Source organism: Rhipicephalus microplus, chromosome X (genome assembly GCF_043290135.1).
Source record: "Rhipicephalus microplus isolate Deutch F79 chromosome X, USDA_Rmic, whole genome shotgun sequence".
Lineage (NCBI taxonomy): Eukaryota > Metazoa > Arthropoda > Arachnida > Ixodida > Ixodidae > Rhipicephalus > Rhipicephalus microplus.
The window spans coordinates 89,616,479-89,635,794 of NC_134710.1; the positions used below are offsets into that span (position 1 = coordinate 89,616,479).

At 43.1% G+C, this 19,316-nt stretch overlaps 1 protein-coding gene across 1 annotated transcript in view; it reads right to left on the reverse strand.

Annotated features, from left to right (window-relative positions):
* The window catches only part of LOC119176739 (cytoplasmic dynein 2 intermediate chain 2), a 176,305-nt gene that overhangs the window by 153,342 nt on the left and 3,647 nt on the right, over positions 1-19,316 (reverse strand). Inside the window, exon 2 of the mRNA XM_075877260.1 lies at positions 7,369-7,637. Coding sequence (XP_075733375.1) covers positions 7,369-7,637 — 269 coding nt within the window. The remainder of the gene's footprint in view (positions 1-7,368; positions 7,638-19,316) is intronic.

The window sequence follows — 19,316 nt, forward strand, 5'->3', positions numbered from 1 at the left end:
CCAAGATTAGATATCTTTTATAAATGTTCTCACGCTCAGTTTATCGTACCTGCGAATGAAATATGAACATAGTGGTCTCGCAAAATTTCATGACATTTTGCTTATATCAGATGCACCACTGTATAACACACCAGCGAAAATATAGGAAGAAAAGTACATCTTGTACACGAGAAAATACGGTACATAGAAGTTTTGAAGTCGGCTAGCAACAAGCCAAGGTACTGCTGTTGGAAGCATCCTTTTCAAATATAGGCAATCATGGGCACTCTATGTTGGAGGCCACTAAAAGTTTCATGGACTGATAGCTTGCTTGGCCCATGACAAGTCTTTGAATACAAATGTACCTGCAGCTCTTCCACTTGTCACTCTTTATGGCATTACATGCTCACCTTTTCACTATAGATGCTGCCGTCATTGCATGAAAGATAAATCAAGCATTCTATTTTCACTTTGACCGGGATGATGATTACCTTATAAACCGGGCTATAGTTCGAGTCGGAATATAGGTCAACTCCCCAAGTTCAGGTTGCCGAAAAAAAAAAAAAAGGGAAAACAACCCGAAATTGCCGAACGACACATATTTGCGAATTGGGCGCACCACACCCCGATCGTCAGAGCTCCCCTCAACCACCATCACAACTGTTCCTATTCATCAGACGAAGCACCACTGTCTTCTGAAGACTAGAGTTTGTAGCTCGCCGCCTCCCAGTTTGTCGCTGGCCGCCTCCGTGCCATACAGCAAGTTGCTGATGGAACATTTCTTAAAAGCATTTTCCACCATGGAATCTGGCAAGGAACGCCAGAAAGAAAGCACGCAGCCACAAACAGTAGCAAGTGGAGGCCTCTGTAGGCGGCCCATCGGTATCTTTGGGTTTTCGCCGGACATCCACTTTTGGTACTCCAGCCTCACTCGGGCCTTCAACAGCTTGTTTAGCACGTCGATCGGTTGGAGGGTGGACGTCATACCACCTGGTATCACGGCGAGGTCCGCTTTTCCATCGCCCAGTGCGTGCTTCACAGCGTCGGTTAAGTGACCACGAAACGCATCTAACACCAGCATGCTGCAAAGACGCAGTAGTGCACCTGGCTGACGGTTCCAGACTACTCGTATCCATTCGAGCATCATGGCCTCGTCCATGTATCCCTTTTTGTTGACACGAACGACAACACCGGGCGGGAACACTTCCGTCGACATTGTGTTACATTTGAAAATGATGAAGGGCGGAAGTTTTCTACCATCTGCCATGCACGCCAGCATGACGGTGAAGCGTGAGTGCTCGTTGCCATTGGACAACAGCTTCATATCCTTGGCGCCATGCTGCATGATCATGGTCGATAAAGGCATGTCAAACCACTTGGGGCTCTCATCGGCATAGTCAATCTGCCCCATCATGTAGTTGTTCTGCTCCCGAAGCCGGTTCACGAAGCCCTGAAGGTTTATAAGCTTGTCCTCGAACTCGTCTCGAAACTTCTGACAGAAGGATGTCCCCACCAAAAAGAAAATCCTTTGCGTCTCATGAATCGACGCACCCAAGAGTTTGGTGCACGAAACTCTTCTCTCGTGAGCCCAGCTTCGCGAGCGAGTTCCACAGCTTTCTTGCAAATGGTATCCACGGTCATTGGCAGCGAGCACGCATGAACTTCCCACACAAAGTTCCCTAGCGTATCCTCCAGCTGCGGATGAACCGCACTTTGCCCACGAAATGACATTTTCCAAGGATTGCACATCTGCAGCTTCCCTTTCTGCATCCTCCAATAGCGCACGTTTTTTTCTGATACACCAAAGCGGCACTGAGCAGCCATGTCCCCATTCGCTTCTGCGAACTCAACAACCTCTAGTTTAAATGCAGCTGAGTACTGCCTTCTCGTACTGCTACTCATATTCAGTGAACAAAAAAAAAAGACCACTAAAAATGAAACACAATGTCAAGCGGAGCGAGAACTTAGAACAGATCGGAGGCAAATCACGAACACAAAAAAAAAACAGACAAGAGAGAAAAAAAAAACGACCTGCCATTAGATTTGAATGCGAATATAGTAATGTCCAGCTTCTCATGCACATGTTGCCAGACAGTAGTGCACTGTAAGCTAGACACCGCTATATAAGACGAGGGGCAACTTTAGCTCGTTGTTTTATTGAATTGTATTCCAGTTTATACGGTAAGCACCTCTTTTGCTGACAATTACACTCAGGTGCACATTCATAAAGCATCAGGCAAACTTGACCAAAACCTTTGCATTGCTAAGTGTAATATCACTGCTTAAGAAACAATGTGCAACTTCTGAAGAGGACTCAAGTCAACATTGTGCAATTTAGTGCAGGGAAGTACAAGCATTTCGGTGACTCTATCTTGCCGGTGAAGTTCATCTTGTTCATCGAGTCGCAGAATTCTACAATACCGGTTCATGTGACTACACAAGCTACAGGTTATTTCTGTGCTGACAGTATCTCGACGATCATTCTTCACATCGAAGAACGCATTGATTCCACACAAAATTTGTGACTAGGCAGTGTGCAATAAAAAGGAAAATAATGAGCATAATAGTAAACAATCGGAAGACAGCAAAGTGGGCCAGAAAACAAGTGGGCATAGCCTATATCGCTTTCGGACCAGCCTTTTTTCTAGGATAAACAAAATGTTCTTTTTGAAGAAGCCATTGAAAAGCATGCAAAAAAAATAAATAAAGGAGAAAGTAAGTGCAATGGTTTTCACGGGAGGACCATGTCCAGTATACTGGACACTGGGATTCATTTGTTGCACGTATGGGTATGTACATTTTGCTATCTTCCTTGAAAGAGTGTTGCTTCTGAGCATGATGGAAGTTAACACGTGGAAAGGCGGCATATTTATGTTGTTTTCTATATTTTTCAACGCGTAGCTTGTTGATTAGTACAGCCAGTACCTCCTTCATACAGCGAATGTCAGAAAGTTAATTATCTTAAAATGGTTCGTTTTGACCTAAGAAAAAGTTTCTCACGGTTAGCTGTTGTACATAGCATTCAGCACCATGACCCTAGGAGGGAGCACACCTACCACTCACAAGTCATCCTCATCAGACGCCGCTCCCTCCTCGTACCCTATGCTTTCATTAGAGTCCCAGCATGCCCCGGTTTCATTTTTTATGGCTGGGCTACAAGACTGTGATGTGACGCGGCCTCCTGTTTTCCTTTTCCCCAGCATGTTTAGCACTATGTGCATCAATTGCGTACTTGTTTCCAGTGTACTAAACATAAATACATTTTCGCATTGCCAACACACTTCTGGTTACAAAAGCTACCTTTGAAGAAGAGGTAAAACAGCTTGCATGATTTAAATTACTATTCGAATTGCACAAAGATAGCTCCTAAAACAATTTTGTATACTTGACCACATCATGTGGGCTTGTTTTCGTTCAGATTCTGCCATTACTCTGATGTGGCCCTATAGGAAAGTAGGGCTGAAGGATGAAATACATTTAAAAATATATTGCTGGACTTTTACAGAAGCTGCCAAAGAGGTTTTGGTTTCAATTGTAGCTCTGCATGCTTTTCTGCACCGCCTTTTTCGTTCTGTCCAATACAGATGTTGCCAGGTTGAAAAGGGATATTCTAGCAGACATTACGAAAAAAAGGAGACGGGAGGTTCATTTAATGTGTAAGGCAGATAACGATGGTCAGTTAAAGCGACAGAGTAAATACCATAAGATGGGGCACAAAGCCAAAAAAAAGCAAAATAGCAGGACAGATTACATGAATCCCTTCAAAGCCTTTGAAAAATATTTACCGTTTGCACGAACATTGTTGCCTATAAGAAATGTAACAGCCCCTTGTAACAACTTGTCTCTCTCTTTTTTTTTTCTTGAACATTTGGTGTAGTCCCATTATTTACCCTACATGAGCTACAAACCACAGCATGGCTGAAGTTTTTTAACATCACTGAAGCGCATGTTCTTAGTGGACTGCCTTACTTTGGATGGAGTCGTTGTGTTCATGTGAACCCTCATAGATACATCAACCCAACTGAGGCGACAATCCTTCTAGCACATCAAAAGTTGGGACATGTCCTGATGCTACTTAAAAATAACTTACAATGCAATCCAGGTATAGCAATAATGCTCATTGTTTACTGTCCTTATGCCATGCACTACCATGTCGCCACGCGCTACCATGCCATGCCAAAAATAAATATTACAACTATGCCTGCTGAAACTACAGCTTAAATTGTGCAAGAGTACAAAATAGATTGATTGATATGTGGGGTTCAACGTCCGAAAACCACCATATGATAATGAGAGACCCCGTAGTGGAGGGCTGAGGAAATTTCAACCACCTGAGGTTCTTTAACGTGCACCCAAATCTGAGCAAACGGGCCTAGAGCATTTTTGCCTCCATCAAAAATGCAGCCACTACACCCGGGATTTGGATCCTGCGACCTGCAGGTCAGCAGCCGAGTACCTTAGTTTCTTTATGTAATTCAAGTAGTGTAAGTTTAGGGCTCACTTTTAGCAATCAATATTTTGTGAGCGACTTTGAAAGGAAAAGGGAAGAAATAATCATGGTGTCGTTACTGTCTCTTTCGATGGAAGACACTTCCACAATACCGCGCAGGAGATGGGGGAATGGTAATTAAAGAGACAGAAGAAAAAAGGTAAGAGAAGAGTAGAAAAAAAAATTGCATTCGCTCTGCCTCACACAGCAGGCGCCCGAACCGCTGTGACAACACGCAAACGACCGGAAAAGCCGCCGAAAAGGCCGGGGAAATATATCCACCGAAGAAGAAGATGATGAGCCAAAGAGACACATGAAAGGACTGGAATGCGCGAAACACTCGCCTGGGCACCTAGCCCAAGCACGGGAGAAAAGAAAAAAAAAAGTTCAGTTCAGTACCTTAGCCACTAGGCCACCAAGGCGGGGCAGTACAAAATAGATGACAACTAAGCTTCTGCATGTTATGATACTCTTAACTGATGTAATTTATCGATTCAGTTGAATGGCATTTGAATATGCCTAATATAGATTTGTCTTTTTTTTATTTTAAGCTCATTTTTCTGCATACTTGAAATGTCTTTGGTTTCTGAAAAACATACCAATGAATGTTCACTAATTATTTGCATATGTGTTCCCAAAAGGTTTAATCCGAAGGATTGACCACTGGAGCACACCTATTTAATTAAAAAAAAAGCTGATGATAACAAATTGCCCTACAATAGTTCGAATGATACACCTAAGTATTGTTTGCCCTCTATTATTAACATACTATCACGAAAACTCAAACAAGAGCAGGGAAGGTGAAAAGTAAGAAACGAAAAAAATTTTTTATGAACAAGTTTACATGCCATCACAATCTAATTTATCATAAGATGTGAGGTGTCTAGCCATCACAAGCAGAAACTCAATACAATTCAAGAAATTTTATGCACACACACTATCCACAGTTATGAGAATGCTACTGTATGTGGCTACAGAACAATGATAACTTCATGAGACTTTTAAGCATGCGCTAAACTCTCGGTACGCAATGATTTTTACATTACGTCAGTATTGAAATTTGGCTTATACAACCGAGAAATCAAGCTGTCACATTCTTCTTAAAGCAACATGCCATAGCCCCTTAAAGCAGTACGAAAAATCAACCATGCGACCAGTTAACCTACACCAGACATTACAATTGTGCTGTAAACATTGTAGCTGTCCCCTTTACAGTTCATCTGTTACAAATTTACGGCAAGATCAGGCTATATGTGGCAGCACTGTCCCTGCGCAAGTGTGAATAGGCATTCGGCGGCACGTATACAAACACATGCAGCGGTGGTTCGTTGCGTGCAGCTGAGCCGATTGTCAGTGGATAAAATGCGTTGACAACAATTTACTGTTAACATCTACGCTTTTCTCTAATGAATCAGTGCACAACACCTATGCAACGTTAACGTTACCCGCGAGTAAAGCGCATTATGCCTTTCATATGGATGCTCGCCCTGGGTGGCTCTCTTCACGCTTTCGCACTAAATCAAGCCTTTGCTGCGTTGTTTGTACGTGGTTAGCTTGTGTTCTGCCTGCTACGCACTGCTATAGCGCGACTGAACAACTAATTTACATCTTTGTCATTTGCATAATACAAAAAATAGAGAAAGAAAGATTGCAAAAAAAAAAAAAAAACGCATATCTGTGTGATTAGTTCAGTGCCACTGTTAGCACTTTATACACGTACAAATTTGTTTTCCCATTCTTTTCACAATGAAATGTGAGTAAGTCGATAAGCATAGTCAGGAAAGCTTAGTGGCTGGCGGCGCTTTGCACTACACTGGGTTTCCCACGTGTACTTTCATGTCTTGCACCAGTAAACATATATAAATCTTATATAAGAGTTCAGCAGAAAGCTTTCATCAATGGATTACATGCATGAGTGCTACAACAAAGGCCTGGTTAATGAGACAAGCATGTTTTTTTTTTTTTTTTTCAGACAAAAAATGACCACTGCCTTCCGTCGGTCACTAACAATGCCAGACAAACGCTGAAGACAACGTAAAAAAGATGCAATTTTCAGTGGAAATATACATTATATATAAGGCATGCCATCTGAATTGATTTTTAACATCTGGGCTGTTGAAAGCATTCTTAAATCTAAGCACACAGCTATGCACGGTAACTCTGTTTCAAGTACAATTTAAGTACTGATGTGTCACACTTTATGTGATAATATTATTCTTATGCAGTGGTACCACGGCCAGATAAACACAACTAAGGCTTCTCGCATGATCGATAAACTACAGTACCGTAGTTCTACACCTACCAACAGCGCGCAAATACATGACCTAGAGTCGTTCTTTTTTTTTTACAGCTGAGTCATTATAAAATGCTGCATTCACACACCATTTAATAGTCCTCATGTTTGGAAGGATGCCAAGAGCATTTTGCGATGTGCTTGAATCAGAAAGCATCACCCACTCTGAAATTATTCTGGTAAATAGACGGTACGACGACAATAAACAGCACTTTGGAAAGTCGCACTTGCCGATCTTGTGACAATGCATTAGCGGCCGAGCAAGACCAAATGTTCCGTACGTCGTTTCAGGCACACGTTGAAACAGTTACACACGCGCTGACACGACCGGACAAACCACACTTTGAGAATGTGCATGACATACACGCACATAGAAACGCGACTTGGCTAGTAGGCGACGCACAGAGCAATCCACACTTCGCCATTTCGGCCAGTTGCCGCGAGGCAGCGACTCTGCTCGATATCGCGGCCAATAGACGAGTGGCCCATAAGACGATGCTTCGGTAAGTATGCAACTACTTTAGGTTCTTAAATATGTCAATGCTTTTTCATTTGTAGATGCCTAAGTGTTCAATAAACATGCAACATAAAAATCAAAATTGTTTACCTCAATAAGGCTGTTGTTGACATATTCCACATCTGACACAGGAAGCCTTTGTATAAGCAGCCCAAATTTGTAGTATTGTGGCTGAAGTCTGTACAGGTCCACAGCAACAGCATCAGCCCCAAGGATCTCTCTGTATGTTTCCCGGTACACTTTTGGAACTTCAGCAGAAACAATGCGACGACTGAGCAGGGGTGCAGCCAACCAGTATGGCAGATCAAGCTTTGTCCCTGGCTTTAGGTCTTCTTCTTTTGAAGAGGAGTCTAGTGATCCTAAAGAAAGGAGACAAGATAGCACTGTTTATTGTTCAGTGTAAACTACAAATTACTAACTGCACAGCAGAAAGCATGAATCTACGGGCCACATGCCCATGCCAAACTTCCCCTTCGTGCCATTTCTCGGTGTGACGCCTCCTGTAAAGAGCAACACTACGCTGGAAGTTTGTCCAATTGTTAAACATTGGCAAGTCAATTTTTTGCTTGTATTTCCATATTTTAATGCATTGTCCAACCTGTCAGCATGCACTAATACAACTTTAAAATGATATCTGAGAGACTACATGATGTCATGGGAGACAATATAGCTGTCGGAGAGCACGTTGCATGATAGTGGAAAAGCAGGATAGCCTAAATTTGAGCAAATATTGCTCATGTGATGGTAAAAAAGAAAAAAGGCCTCCAGCTGAAGACAGCTCTTAATGCCAGCTACTGCACATGGAGTGTTGCACAGTATTATTTGGCATGTGATTATTTGCTATCTTTCACTGTCAATTGTGCATTTAAGCTATAATGAGGGTTGTCAACAGTAGAAAGGGGACAGGAAAAGAATTTGAAATACTTCCATGCCATACCGAAGACTACAGGGTTACCGGTAGAGAAACGCCATGGGTGCAGTCTCGCAGCAAAAAAAAAAAAAAAAAAAGCAGTGTTGTGAGAAGCTATCCACTTAAATGGACCATAAGTGCCACTTGTGGACCATAAGTGCCCCAGATCTTACCCAGTACACCTGAACTTATCAAATGTCAGTGATTGTACAGTGCCAAAGAAGTGCAACCAAACAATGAGTCAGGCAAACACCACACGCTACACAGCAGTACCACATATTCATCAATAAATTAGGATATTTAAAAAAAAAAAAAGTGGTCCGTGACCACTGAAAAGGCAATGTAAATAAAGAATCCCTAGATCCCAACATAAGCTGATATAGTGAATATTCAGAACAGCCGGCCCGGATAGATGAATGTCACATAATTGCATGCACAAGCACTTCAAAGCATTTGCCGAGGTTGTTAAAGAATTAGATCTATGATGCCTGCTCATGAAGCAAGCTAGACAAGCAGTGGCCAAAGTCTCATAAATATCAAGGAACAAGCACTACCAGAGATACTCTTTATGGTTCTTACAGATGCCAGTGCTAATGCAGTCTCTTCTGTAAAATGGCTGCATATGGTCCCAAGTGCCAAGAACAGCCAAAAGCAATGGCAGATTGTCAATATCTGTTAATTTTATGCACACACACTACACAAAGTACACTGTTCCCCTCTCCTCTGGAATTTCAGATGTCAACAGCATACCATCTGTACTGCTACTAACAGGGTGTGCTGCCATGAGGCATGGCAAGGTGCAAAATTACAGATTAAAAGTATATGTCTAGTACTCAGGTGACAGATAGATACTTCCACGGTGTTAAAAAAAGCCCTCAAATTAATACCTAGAAAAATGCTGCGCTCAAGTGCTCAATCAGAGATGCAAAGGTAAAATAGTACTATTCACGAAAGCAGCTTGAAATTGAAATAAAAGCCTGTGTGCCTTCCTCTGTAGAACCTGTTGTCTGGAGAGCTGATGGCACAGCTCTCACTTCCATGTTTTGCATTGCACCTGAAGTCCACAAACAGTAGACAGCCACACAAACTACGAGATTACCATGAAATAGTAGGCACAAATATGCACCACCAGAAATGTGTAATGCATAAATAATGACATCAGATAGAAAAAAAAGTATGTCAGGTCAGAACGTAAATTTTTCGTGAGCTCTTAAATGTGCTTGATGGCAAGGCAGGGAAGAAATGTCACTAGTGCATGCTAGTCAAGACACTGGGAGAGAGCCTCCGCTGCAGGAAAATCAGCATGCTCTCATCTAGCAACATTTCGCTAGCCTTAGTCCAAAATATTCCTAGATCCCCCCCCCCTTGTTTTCAATTTATGTAGCAGAATGCTTTGTGAATTGCCCCTGGCAATTCTTAGGGGGCCCAATGAAAAGCCCTCAATCTTTTCTTTGCCAGGGACAAGCCCCATTCTTGTGGCGAAAAATGCCAACTCAGCTTGTTGGTAATATTTCCGAGTTTACTTCATCTTATTCTATAGTGCTGTTCAGATTCAATACTGTAATAAACAATGAACTAATAAAATACTTTGATACTGTGTTTCATCGAGATTCCACGTGAAAAAAGAAAGGGTCATTTACGGTCAGAATTAACAAAATAGAGTGGCAATGAGGATGTTAAAGCGAAAATTGCATTTTACAAATTGCTACTTGTTCTCCTTGCATGCCAAACACTTTTAAACACTTTCCTACACTTTTATGATAAACTGATATATTTTAAAAATAGGGTTCTTCAACATAAACCAGAAACATGCCACATCAGTATTTCACTATCTCATCAGAATGTAGCTGCTGCGGCTAGGAATCTAGTTCACAACTTCACGCCTACAGCAGAACGGAAAGCTAACTGATTCATGACGAGGGGTATAATAAAAGCTTAAATGCTTAACTTATGTTATGTCTTCAAGCTAAACTGAGACCTGTACCTTGGATGGCTCCAGACAGGATTCAATAAGAATGCGTGCTGAATTTTGAGTACACCGCTGTTGCACCGCAGGATCTAGACACAGCCCAACCTAACCATATACTGGACCACGGACGCTTCTCCGAAGCTACATTCTTGGAATAACCAATGTTTCTTTTCTCTTTCTTTTATTACAAATGCAGTCACTATAGCCAAGAATAAAAAAAAAAAACCTGCAACCACATGCCTAGAGTTGCTGCTGAAAAATCACACCAATTAGTGAAGAAGCACATAAAAGCATTATGAAGACAAAGAAGAAGACGAATAGATGTCTTCATTGAATACATGAACAATGTAGTATTATTTAGGTTTCCAAATGCTTTGTTTTTTTTTTTTTTTTGCTGGCAAGTTTCTTTTGGTGCCTCAACATGACTATACTTATGGTCATTATAATAAAAGGTATCCTTTATTGCCAATTCTAACTGTAGAGAGGATAAATTGGCACTTCTCCACAAATTGGCATTTCAAACGGCCATGCACAGTTCAAAGATCATGTGTTGATATTCATGTCTGAAGTATGTGGGGTCTAAAAAGAGCCGTGCTAATGGAACACACAAAAACAGTAGACACTGTTGGACAAACCGAACACATGTATATATATTAACTAGCTTTTACAACGATGATATCCTCTGCCGAATCTAATACATCCCTAGTGACGTGACACGCTAAACAACCTTATACAATATGCGAATACAACACACAAATAACATAACAACAAGGCACCGCAAATGCAAATGACTTTCCCTCTCACAAATGCCACCCTACACGCTGTAAAATAAGGTGAATATTGAAATGAACACCTGCGTGCATATTTTCTGAGAGCAGCTAGCGTTCTCAACTTCAGAGACAATGTCACTGCAAGTGAGCCTGTGAGATGCAGGCTTGCGTGGTCCGTTTCGATAGAAACTTACACAAGCCGTAATGCCTGCAAATTCGCGGTTCCCACCTACAATGCGCATTTAGCCAGGAGCAGCATGAAAAATAGACATGAAAAACACTTTCTGAAAAGAACCGCATCGGAAAAAAATGTCGGTGGGGAAAAAGGCTGGTCTTATGGTATGTCGCAAAAGCCCACACTATGGCATGGGAAATTGCAAAGAAAAATAAATTAGTGCAGTTTGCAATAATGATGATGATGTTTGATGTTTTGCGGCGCAAGGGCCATTTCATGGCCAAAGAGCGCCAGTTTATCTTACTAGTGATATGGACAATGATTGTGATAAGCGGCTGCATAAGGGCCATAAAATTCCTCACACTAAGGCGGGTAAAAACATAGAAGTAATAATATCATTACCATGCCGTGAAAGTTGCGTGGTGTTAATGGATGACAAAACTTTGTTGTAATAAGAACGATGGTAGACATGTATGGCGAGTGAGGCACTTGTGCCTCACTCGTTCACACCCTTGCGTCCAAGGGCCATGAGGCAAGTGCTTTGTTGAGTGCAGCCACCGCAGCGGAGACCTCTCTGGAGAGGTCGTGCTTTGGAATGCCCGGGTATATGATATGAAAAGTATGAATTTCTTTTAAAAACGCTAACAATGATTTATGACTAAAAAGTGGTTTTCCTACCGGCTAACATTGCAGGATGGAGTGGTATCTGTTGTCGGTAGGGTAACGGAAAGTGTTGTCTTCTCAGCGTGTTTAATTCCTTACACTGGATTAAAATGTGAAGTACAGTGAGTGCTTCTCCACATCTATCACACAAAGGTACATTGCCCCCAGACAAAAGAAATGAATGTGTATGTCCAGTTCTTAACCTTGTGAGTATTACTTCTGTGTGACGTGATTTTGATACTGGCGGCCAATGACCAAGTTGCGGCTTGATGACATAGAATTTATTATCTGTGTGTGTGTCCCATGTGATCTGCCAATAGCATTTGAGCTTTCGTTTTAAAAAAGGTTTCAAGTCGAGTGCAGGAACAGGTATCGATATACTGGAAGCGGTTTTGTTGGCAGATCCAGCTAGCTGGTCCACCAGAACGTTGCCTTCAATTTCGCAGTGTCCTGGCACCCAGCAGACAATGACATGCTGCTTGGATGAGTAGACTGTGCATAAAAGTGAATAAAGCGAGACAAGGACAGGGTTTTTGTGCTTTTTAGGTGTTTTCAGAGCTTTTACTACACTTAAGGAATCTGTATATATTATTGCCTTCTGTAGTTTTATTTGTTTAATGTGTTTGACAGCCGCAAGTATCACATAAGCTTCGCCAGTAAAAATGCTTGTATTAGAGTGCAGAACGCCGGCTTTCGAAAAGGATGGGCCGACGGCTGCGTACGAGACAGAAGTGTTAGATTTTGAAGCATCCGTAAAGAACTCAGGACATGTGTATTTATGTTGCAGTTCAAGGAAGTATGTCTGGATATGTGCAATTGGTGCATGCTTCGTAACCTCCAAGAAAGACACGTCGCAATCTATCGCCTGCCACTGCCACGGTGGCAGGCATACTACGGGAGCCATCAAACAGTGTCCGAGTGGCACACCGGTTTCCTTCGCTAGGCCCCTCACACGGAGTGAGTAGGGCTGTCTCATAGAGGGCCGTTTTTCAAACACAGCAAGGCTTGACATATGATTAATTGTGAAATGTGATGGGTGATCCTTGTTTGCGTTTACATTAAAATAATATTTAAAAGATATGTAACATCTCTGTAGGTGGAACGACCATTCGTTCGATTCCACGTGCAGGCTCTCTAGGGGGCTAGTGCGAAAAGCACCCGTAGAGAGACGGATGCCCAGATGATGAACAGGGTCAAGCATTTTAAGGGCAGTAGGTGTCGCAGACTGATACACTATTGCCCCATAATCTAGGCGGGTACGTATGAGGCTTTTATACAAATTCATTAAGCACTTCTTGTCACTTCCCCGTGTAGTACGTGACAATACTTTTAGGACATTTATGGCTTTTATCCACTCGTTTTTTAAATACTTGATGTGTGGTATGAAGCTTAGCTTAGTGTCCAATATTAGGCCTAAGAATTTATGTTCAGTATTAACAGCAAGACGCTGCCCATGCAATTGAATATCAGGTTCGGAATGAAGGCCTACACACGTGCTTTTCTGTGCATTCAGCCAGAAACCGTTTTGTTCTTCCCAATTGGAGACTTTGTTCAGACAGAGCTGAACCTGCCGCTCACACATGGCCAGATTACAAGACTTAAAACCGAACTGGACGTCATTGACATATGTGGAGTAAAAGATATTTCGAGGAATAGATAAGCGCAAAGAATTCATTTTGATAGTAAAAAGTGTGCAACTAAGTACACCACCTTGCGGCATGCCTGTTTCTTGGACAAATGTTTGGGAAACAATGCTGCCTACTCGAACTCGGAATGTCCAATTTGACAAGTAACTTTCGATTATGTTAAAAATTCCTCCGCGCACGCCAAGGTGGGACAGGTCTCTTAATATTCCGAAGCGCCATGTTGTATCGTAAGCCTTATCGATATCGAGGAACACACAGAGAAAATATTGTTTATGGACGAAAGCGTCTCTGATCTGTGCCTCGACACGAACAAGGTGGTCTGTGATGGATCTACCCTTTCGAAACCCAAACTGAAATGGGTCGAGTAAATTGTTTGTTTCAAGGAAATGTACAAGTCGGCAGTTAATCATTTTTTCGAAGACTTTGCACAAGCAGCTTGTAAGTCCAATAGGCCTATAGCTCGAAGCTGAAGAACGGTCCTTGCCCTGTTTCAAAATGGGAATAATAATAGCGTCTTTCCAGGAACTAGGGATAGCGCCAGAAAACCAGATAGCATTGTACAAACAAAGTAAGGTTTCTTGTGTTTCGATTGGTAGGTTTTTAACGTTTCATACACCACATGGTCAGAACCTGGGGCAAAAGTACTGCAGGAGTTTAGAGATGTTTGGAGCTCAGCTAAATTGAAAGCTTGGTTATATGCCTCGTATCTAGTGCATTTGTGTTCGAGTTTCTGCTTTTCTATTCTTGTTCTGTATTTTTGGAAAGTGTCAGTATAGTGCGACGAGCTGGACACTCCTCGAAGTGTGCACCGAGAAAGTTCGCCTGATCTTCCAAGGTATCACCCTGCGTGTTTACGAGTGGAAGTGTGTGTACTTGTTTTCCTGCTACCCTACCAACCGTGTTCCAGACTTTAGCCTCCTGTGTGTATGAATTGATCCCTGACAAAAACTTCTGCCAGCATTCTCTTCTGGCCTGCCGATGTGTTCTCCTGCCTTGAGACTTTATTTTCTTGAAGGTGTCAAGATTTTCGGCTGTCGGTGAGTTACGAAGCAACCTCCATGCTCTGTTTTGCTGTTTGCGCGCGTTTTGGCATTCAGAGTTCCACCATGGCACACGCCGTTTTCCAGGGTGTCCATTTGTTTGTGGAATGCATTTTGTTGCAGCATCACTAAAAAATGCTGTGAAGTAGTTAACAGCAACATCGATGCTCAAAGTACATATGTCACTCCAACCTATACGAGCGATGGTATAAAACTGTTCCCAGTCGGCTCTGTTTATGAGCCATTTGGAAACACGTGGTGGACACTCAGTTGCTGTGGTTGTGCTCAAAACTACGGGGAAGTGGTCACTTCCATACGAATTACTGATGACTTTCCACTGGAGTAGAGGCACAAGAGATGGAGATACTATGCTTAGGTCTATGGCGGAGTAGGTGTTATTAGCGAGATTATAATAGGTTGGTTCTTTTCGATTTAGGAGACACGCTCGACGAGAGAAGGAACTGTTCAATCAATCGACCTCACGTGTCATACCAAGAGTCACCCCATAGCCTGCTATGCGCATTAAAGTCTCCAAGGAGAACATAAGACTCCGGAAGTTCATCAATTAATGAGTATAAATCATGTTTTTGCAGCTGATAGCTAGGAGGAATGTAAATAGTGCAAATTGTGATCAGTTTATCAAAAAGAACCGCTCTAACAGCCACTGCCTCAAGGGATGTTTGGAGTTGTAAGTGTGTGCATGCAATCCCTTGATTTACTATAATGGCAACACCTCCGGATGATGTCATGGCATCATCACGGTCCTTTAGGAAAATTATGTATTTACGAAGAAAATTGGTGCATTTTGAATTAATGTGTGTTTCTTGTACACACAGCACTTTTGGTGAGTATTCGTGTAAAAGTTCTTGGATATCGTCAAGGTTTCTCAGAAGACCCCTGACGTTTCTTTGTATAATTTGAGTGTTCATAGTGAATGTAAAATAGTGCTGTGTGTAGGAAAAGCGAGTGGCTGTTTAGACAGGGAGTTTGAGTTCACGTAACAGGGTCGTCACCAGGCCCTGTTATCTGCTTTTTTGTTTTTTTTTTTGTGCGCTCCAAGGAGCCACGCCGTTCTTTGGGCACCAAGGGTACCGATGTATCCATTGCCTCCTCGGAGGCACTAGATGCCCGCACATGCGGGCTGTTAGTTCGAATTTTGGGCCTCGCCTGGTGAGGTGAGGCCTTGAGACCTGAGGACTCTGGAGTCTCTGGTCTCTGTTTGGGAGTAGGCGGTGTATACAGCCGCCATGGGGGCAGGTGCCACAACCGCGAGCTCGCTATGCACGGGCCGAAGGAGTGGCGAGGGCTGGTGCGGCGGTGCCCCCTGACGGGCCGCATCAGCGTATCTAGGTCCATAAAATGGTGCGACTCTTCGCCGTGCTTCCTTAAATGAAATGTTCTCCTTCACCTTCAATGTAATTATTTCTTCTTTTTTTCCAGTATGTGCAGGAGCGTGAATATGCGGCATGGTTTCCTTCGCAGTTTACACAGTGTGGCGGTTGTTTGCAGTTCTCAGACACGTGGCCTAGGACTCCGCATTGTGCACAAGTCTGGAAACCACGACAGGTTTTAGAGCAATGGCCATACCTCTGGCATTGGAAGCAACGACGAGGGTTTGGTATGTACGGCCTGATAGATGTCTTCGTGTACCCTGTTTGAATAGATTCTGGTAGTTTACTGGATGCAAACGTGAGTATTAAGTGTTTTGTAAGTGTTTTCTAATTATCTCTTGTGATGATAATTCTCTGTACATTAGTGACATTCTGGCTCTTCCACCCCTTCAAAAGTTCAGTTTTGGTCAGGTCAAGTAAGTCTGCGTCAGATACCACTCCGCGAGTGATGTTCATAGATCTGTGTGGTGTTACGGTGATCGGTATGTCACCAAACGTTGAGAGGCTGTCTAGCTTTACAAATTGTGCTTTGTCCCGAATTTCGAGGAGAAGGTCTCCGCTAGTCATTTTGGTTACTTTGTATCCAGCCCCGAGAGTTTCAATAAGACACCTGGCAACTACGAAAGGAGATACAGTCCTGGCTTGCTTTCCGGTTTTTTCACAGTGAATGACGTGGAAGTGGGGAAATGTTTCTATTGGCTGGTTGAAGAAATTTATGTCATCGGTGCGTACCCGCTTTAGGCCGGTACGATCAGACAGTAGGGGGAATGCTACACGCATGCCTGTCTTATTTTTGTTCAGCAGCGTTGGCTGCCACCCACCACGGAGCCCAACAAGGGGACACTGCAAGTTTGCAGGTGCTGAAAGCTTGCAGACGTCAGCCGTACAACACTGCCATAACCTAATGCGTTTAGGCCAAGGTAGGCTATTTGCACAGGGTTAACCCTTGCCGCCAGGTATATTGGAAGTAAACAGAAGAGATAAGTAGACAGGACAGGCTAAAAGTGAGAGATAAAGACAAAGTTGTCAGGGAGAAATATAGAAAAAGGCGACTGCCGATTTCCCCTGAATGGGTCAGCCCAGGGGTGCCATCTACGTGAAGCCGGGGCCAAAGGGGTGTGTTGCCGCTGCAGGGGGGCCTTAAAGGTCCGATCACCCAGCGTCAGCTCAACCCCCAGGATCCCCTTTTCCCCGGACACGACAAAGTCACGCACGGCTGGGCGTGGGAGGGAGTCGAAACCCCTCCCCCTGTTAGTTCGGGTCCGTGGTGTCGCTATACACCAAACGCCTTATTGCACAGACGCCCCTGCGGGGTGAAGCTTGCAATAAGTCGTGCGGGGCTGGGTCACAGCACAACTGGTGGGCACCTAGCCGGTCCTGGCTTGACGAGGCTTTTACCTGCCAGTCTTTCTCTTCCCCACCCCTTGCTATATATACTACACTATAGATGGCTATTCTTGCCCTCTTTTTTTCTATCTTTTTTTTGTCTGGGTCTTTCCATTTCTTTCTCTCAATGTCTATTTACTTCTTTGTCTTTGTATCTTTCCCTCTATTTCTTCTCTTTCTCCCTCTCTCTGTACTCGTTCTCCCCTCCTCATTTAGATTTTTCTAACCCTCCCTTACCTTTCCTACCTCTTACTTTACCACACTATGCAAAGCTATGCTATGCTCTGCTAACGCGCCTAGATAGCCGAGTGGTAACGATGCCCACCTTCATATTTTGGAGATGCGGGTTCAGATTTTGCCTTGCCCAAAATTTTCTTTTTTCAATAATTTCTCTCTCTCCCTGTGTACTTGTTCTCTTACTCATCAAAGTTATAGCATCCCCTGCCAGAAATACGGCCCATATGTTGTGAGAGTGAACCAAAAGAGGAAAGTGACGATGAGGAAGGTGAAGGGAGTGCGTGCCGGTTCATGATAATAATTTTTCATCTACGGCGCATGGCAGTATTCAAGTCTGAGAGCTTTGCTATAAAAAAAAAACACGAAGCATGTGCGCAACGTGCACCAGCCATAGCAAAAGCTGAAAAAGTGTCCTTTCCAGAGCTTTTTTTACACTTCTGGGACAGCCCTTGCACAGTACCCACTTTGCCATAAATTACATGAAGCATCCACTATGCAATTTTCGTCATTCTTCAGAGCAGTGTGCTACCCGCTACACACTTGTAAGGCATTACGTGCACTTTGTTTATGCTGGGTATGATGACGATAAGGAATTTCGTCTGACGCTTTTGTAATCCCTCCAACCCACTTTTTACATAATTCACGTTGTGTGACACCTGGTTGTTTTTTACTGTTCTAAAATGCTTTACTACACATGCTAACACAATTCCTTACCCGACAAGAAGCCTGCATAGGGTCAATTTGCAATGGAATTTCAAGTGCCTGCACAGCTCAGTGGTAGAGCAATGCGCTCCCATGGAGATGACGCAGGTTTGAAAGCTGCTCCATCCTGGGTATTTTAAGTGCGAAGCGTTTCGTAGCGAACTTCGGTGGCTTTAACCGTATCTGTCTGTCTATCTAGCCACCTATGACTTTTAGCTCTCCGGGCCATTTCAATTATCGGATCTATACCGAAATTGGTATGGCATAACATGACTGTATAACGAGCGTAAGTGACTAGTCATAACATGAAAATCATGACGTGTATATCATGATAGACATGTTATGGTCTTGCTGCTCATGTGATGGTTTCGTTCACGACATATTGCAAAAACTGGTATGATATGACACCACTGCAAGGCGAACACAAGTGACAGGCCCTAACGTTGAAATCATGACATGCAAGTCATATAAGTCATGAATACACCTCGCGCTCACGGTGCACCCGCAGTCGTTTTGCTAGCTTTACATATGCCAAATTTGGTATTACGTCACGTGAATGGACGACGAACACAAATGACACGCACAAACACAATAATCATGACATGAAAGTCATGTACGGCCTAATTTACGTCAGCCTCGTAACATTGTGCTGATTTTAAAGTGACATATCAACCTTTCTGATTCGTGCTTCGCAAATCATTAATTCCCACTATACGTAGGATCTTCCAATTCATTTTTTATTTAGATTTTTTTGTCTCATTTCGTGCGACAGTGGTTTCTGATGCCGGCAGCTGCAGACAACTACGACACCCTTGTCGTGATCTCGTTACAGCGACAGCTGTTATGAGACCTCATTTTGCTGAAAACTTAGCCAAAACTGTGAATGTAGCTGTTATACTGGTAGGTACCTGGTGGTAGCAATTCTCTGCCTCTCACAGTAGCACCAGATGCTCAACTGTTTCACCAAGACTGTGGTGGTATAAGATGCACGGAAGGCCTTTCAAGAACTTCATGGGGTCACCTTTCACGATGAGTACCCATAAACATAGAGTTTCATGTTGAAGTGCCCCGCTACCCCTTACAAAAAAACACTTGTGGTTTCTGATCGGCACTGGTGACTCTGTACCTACTGTACCAGAAATGGAAGCT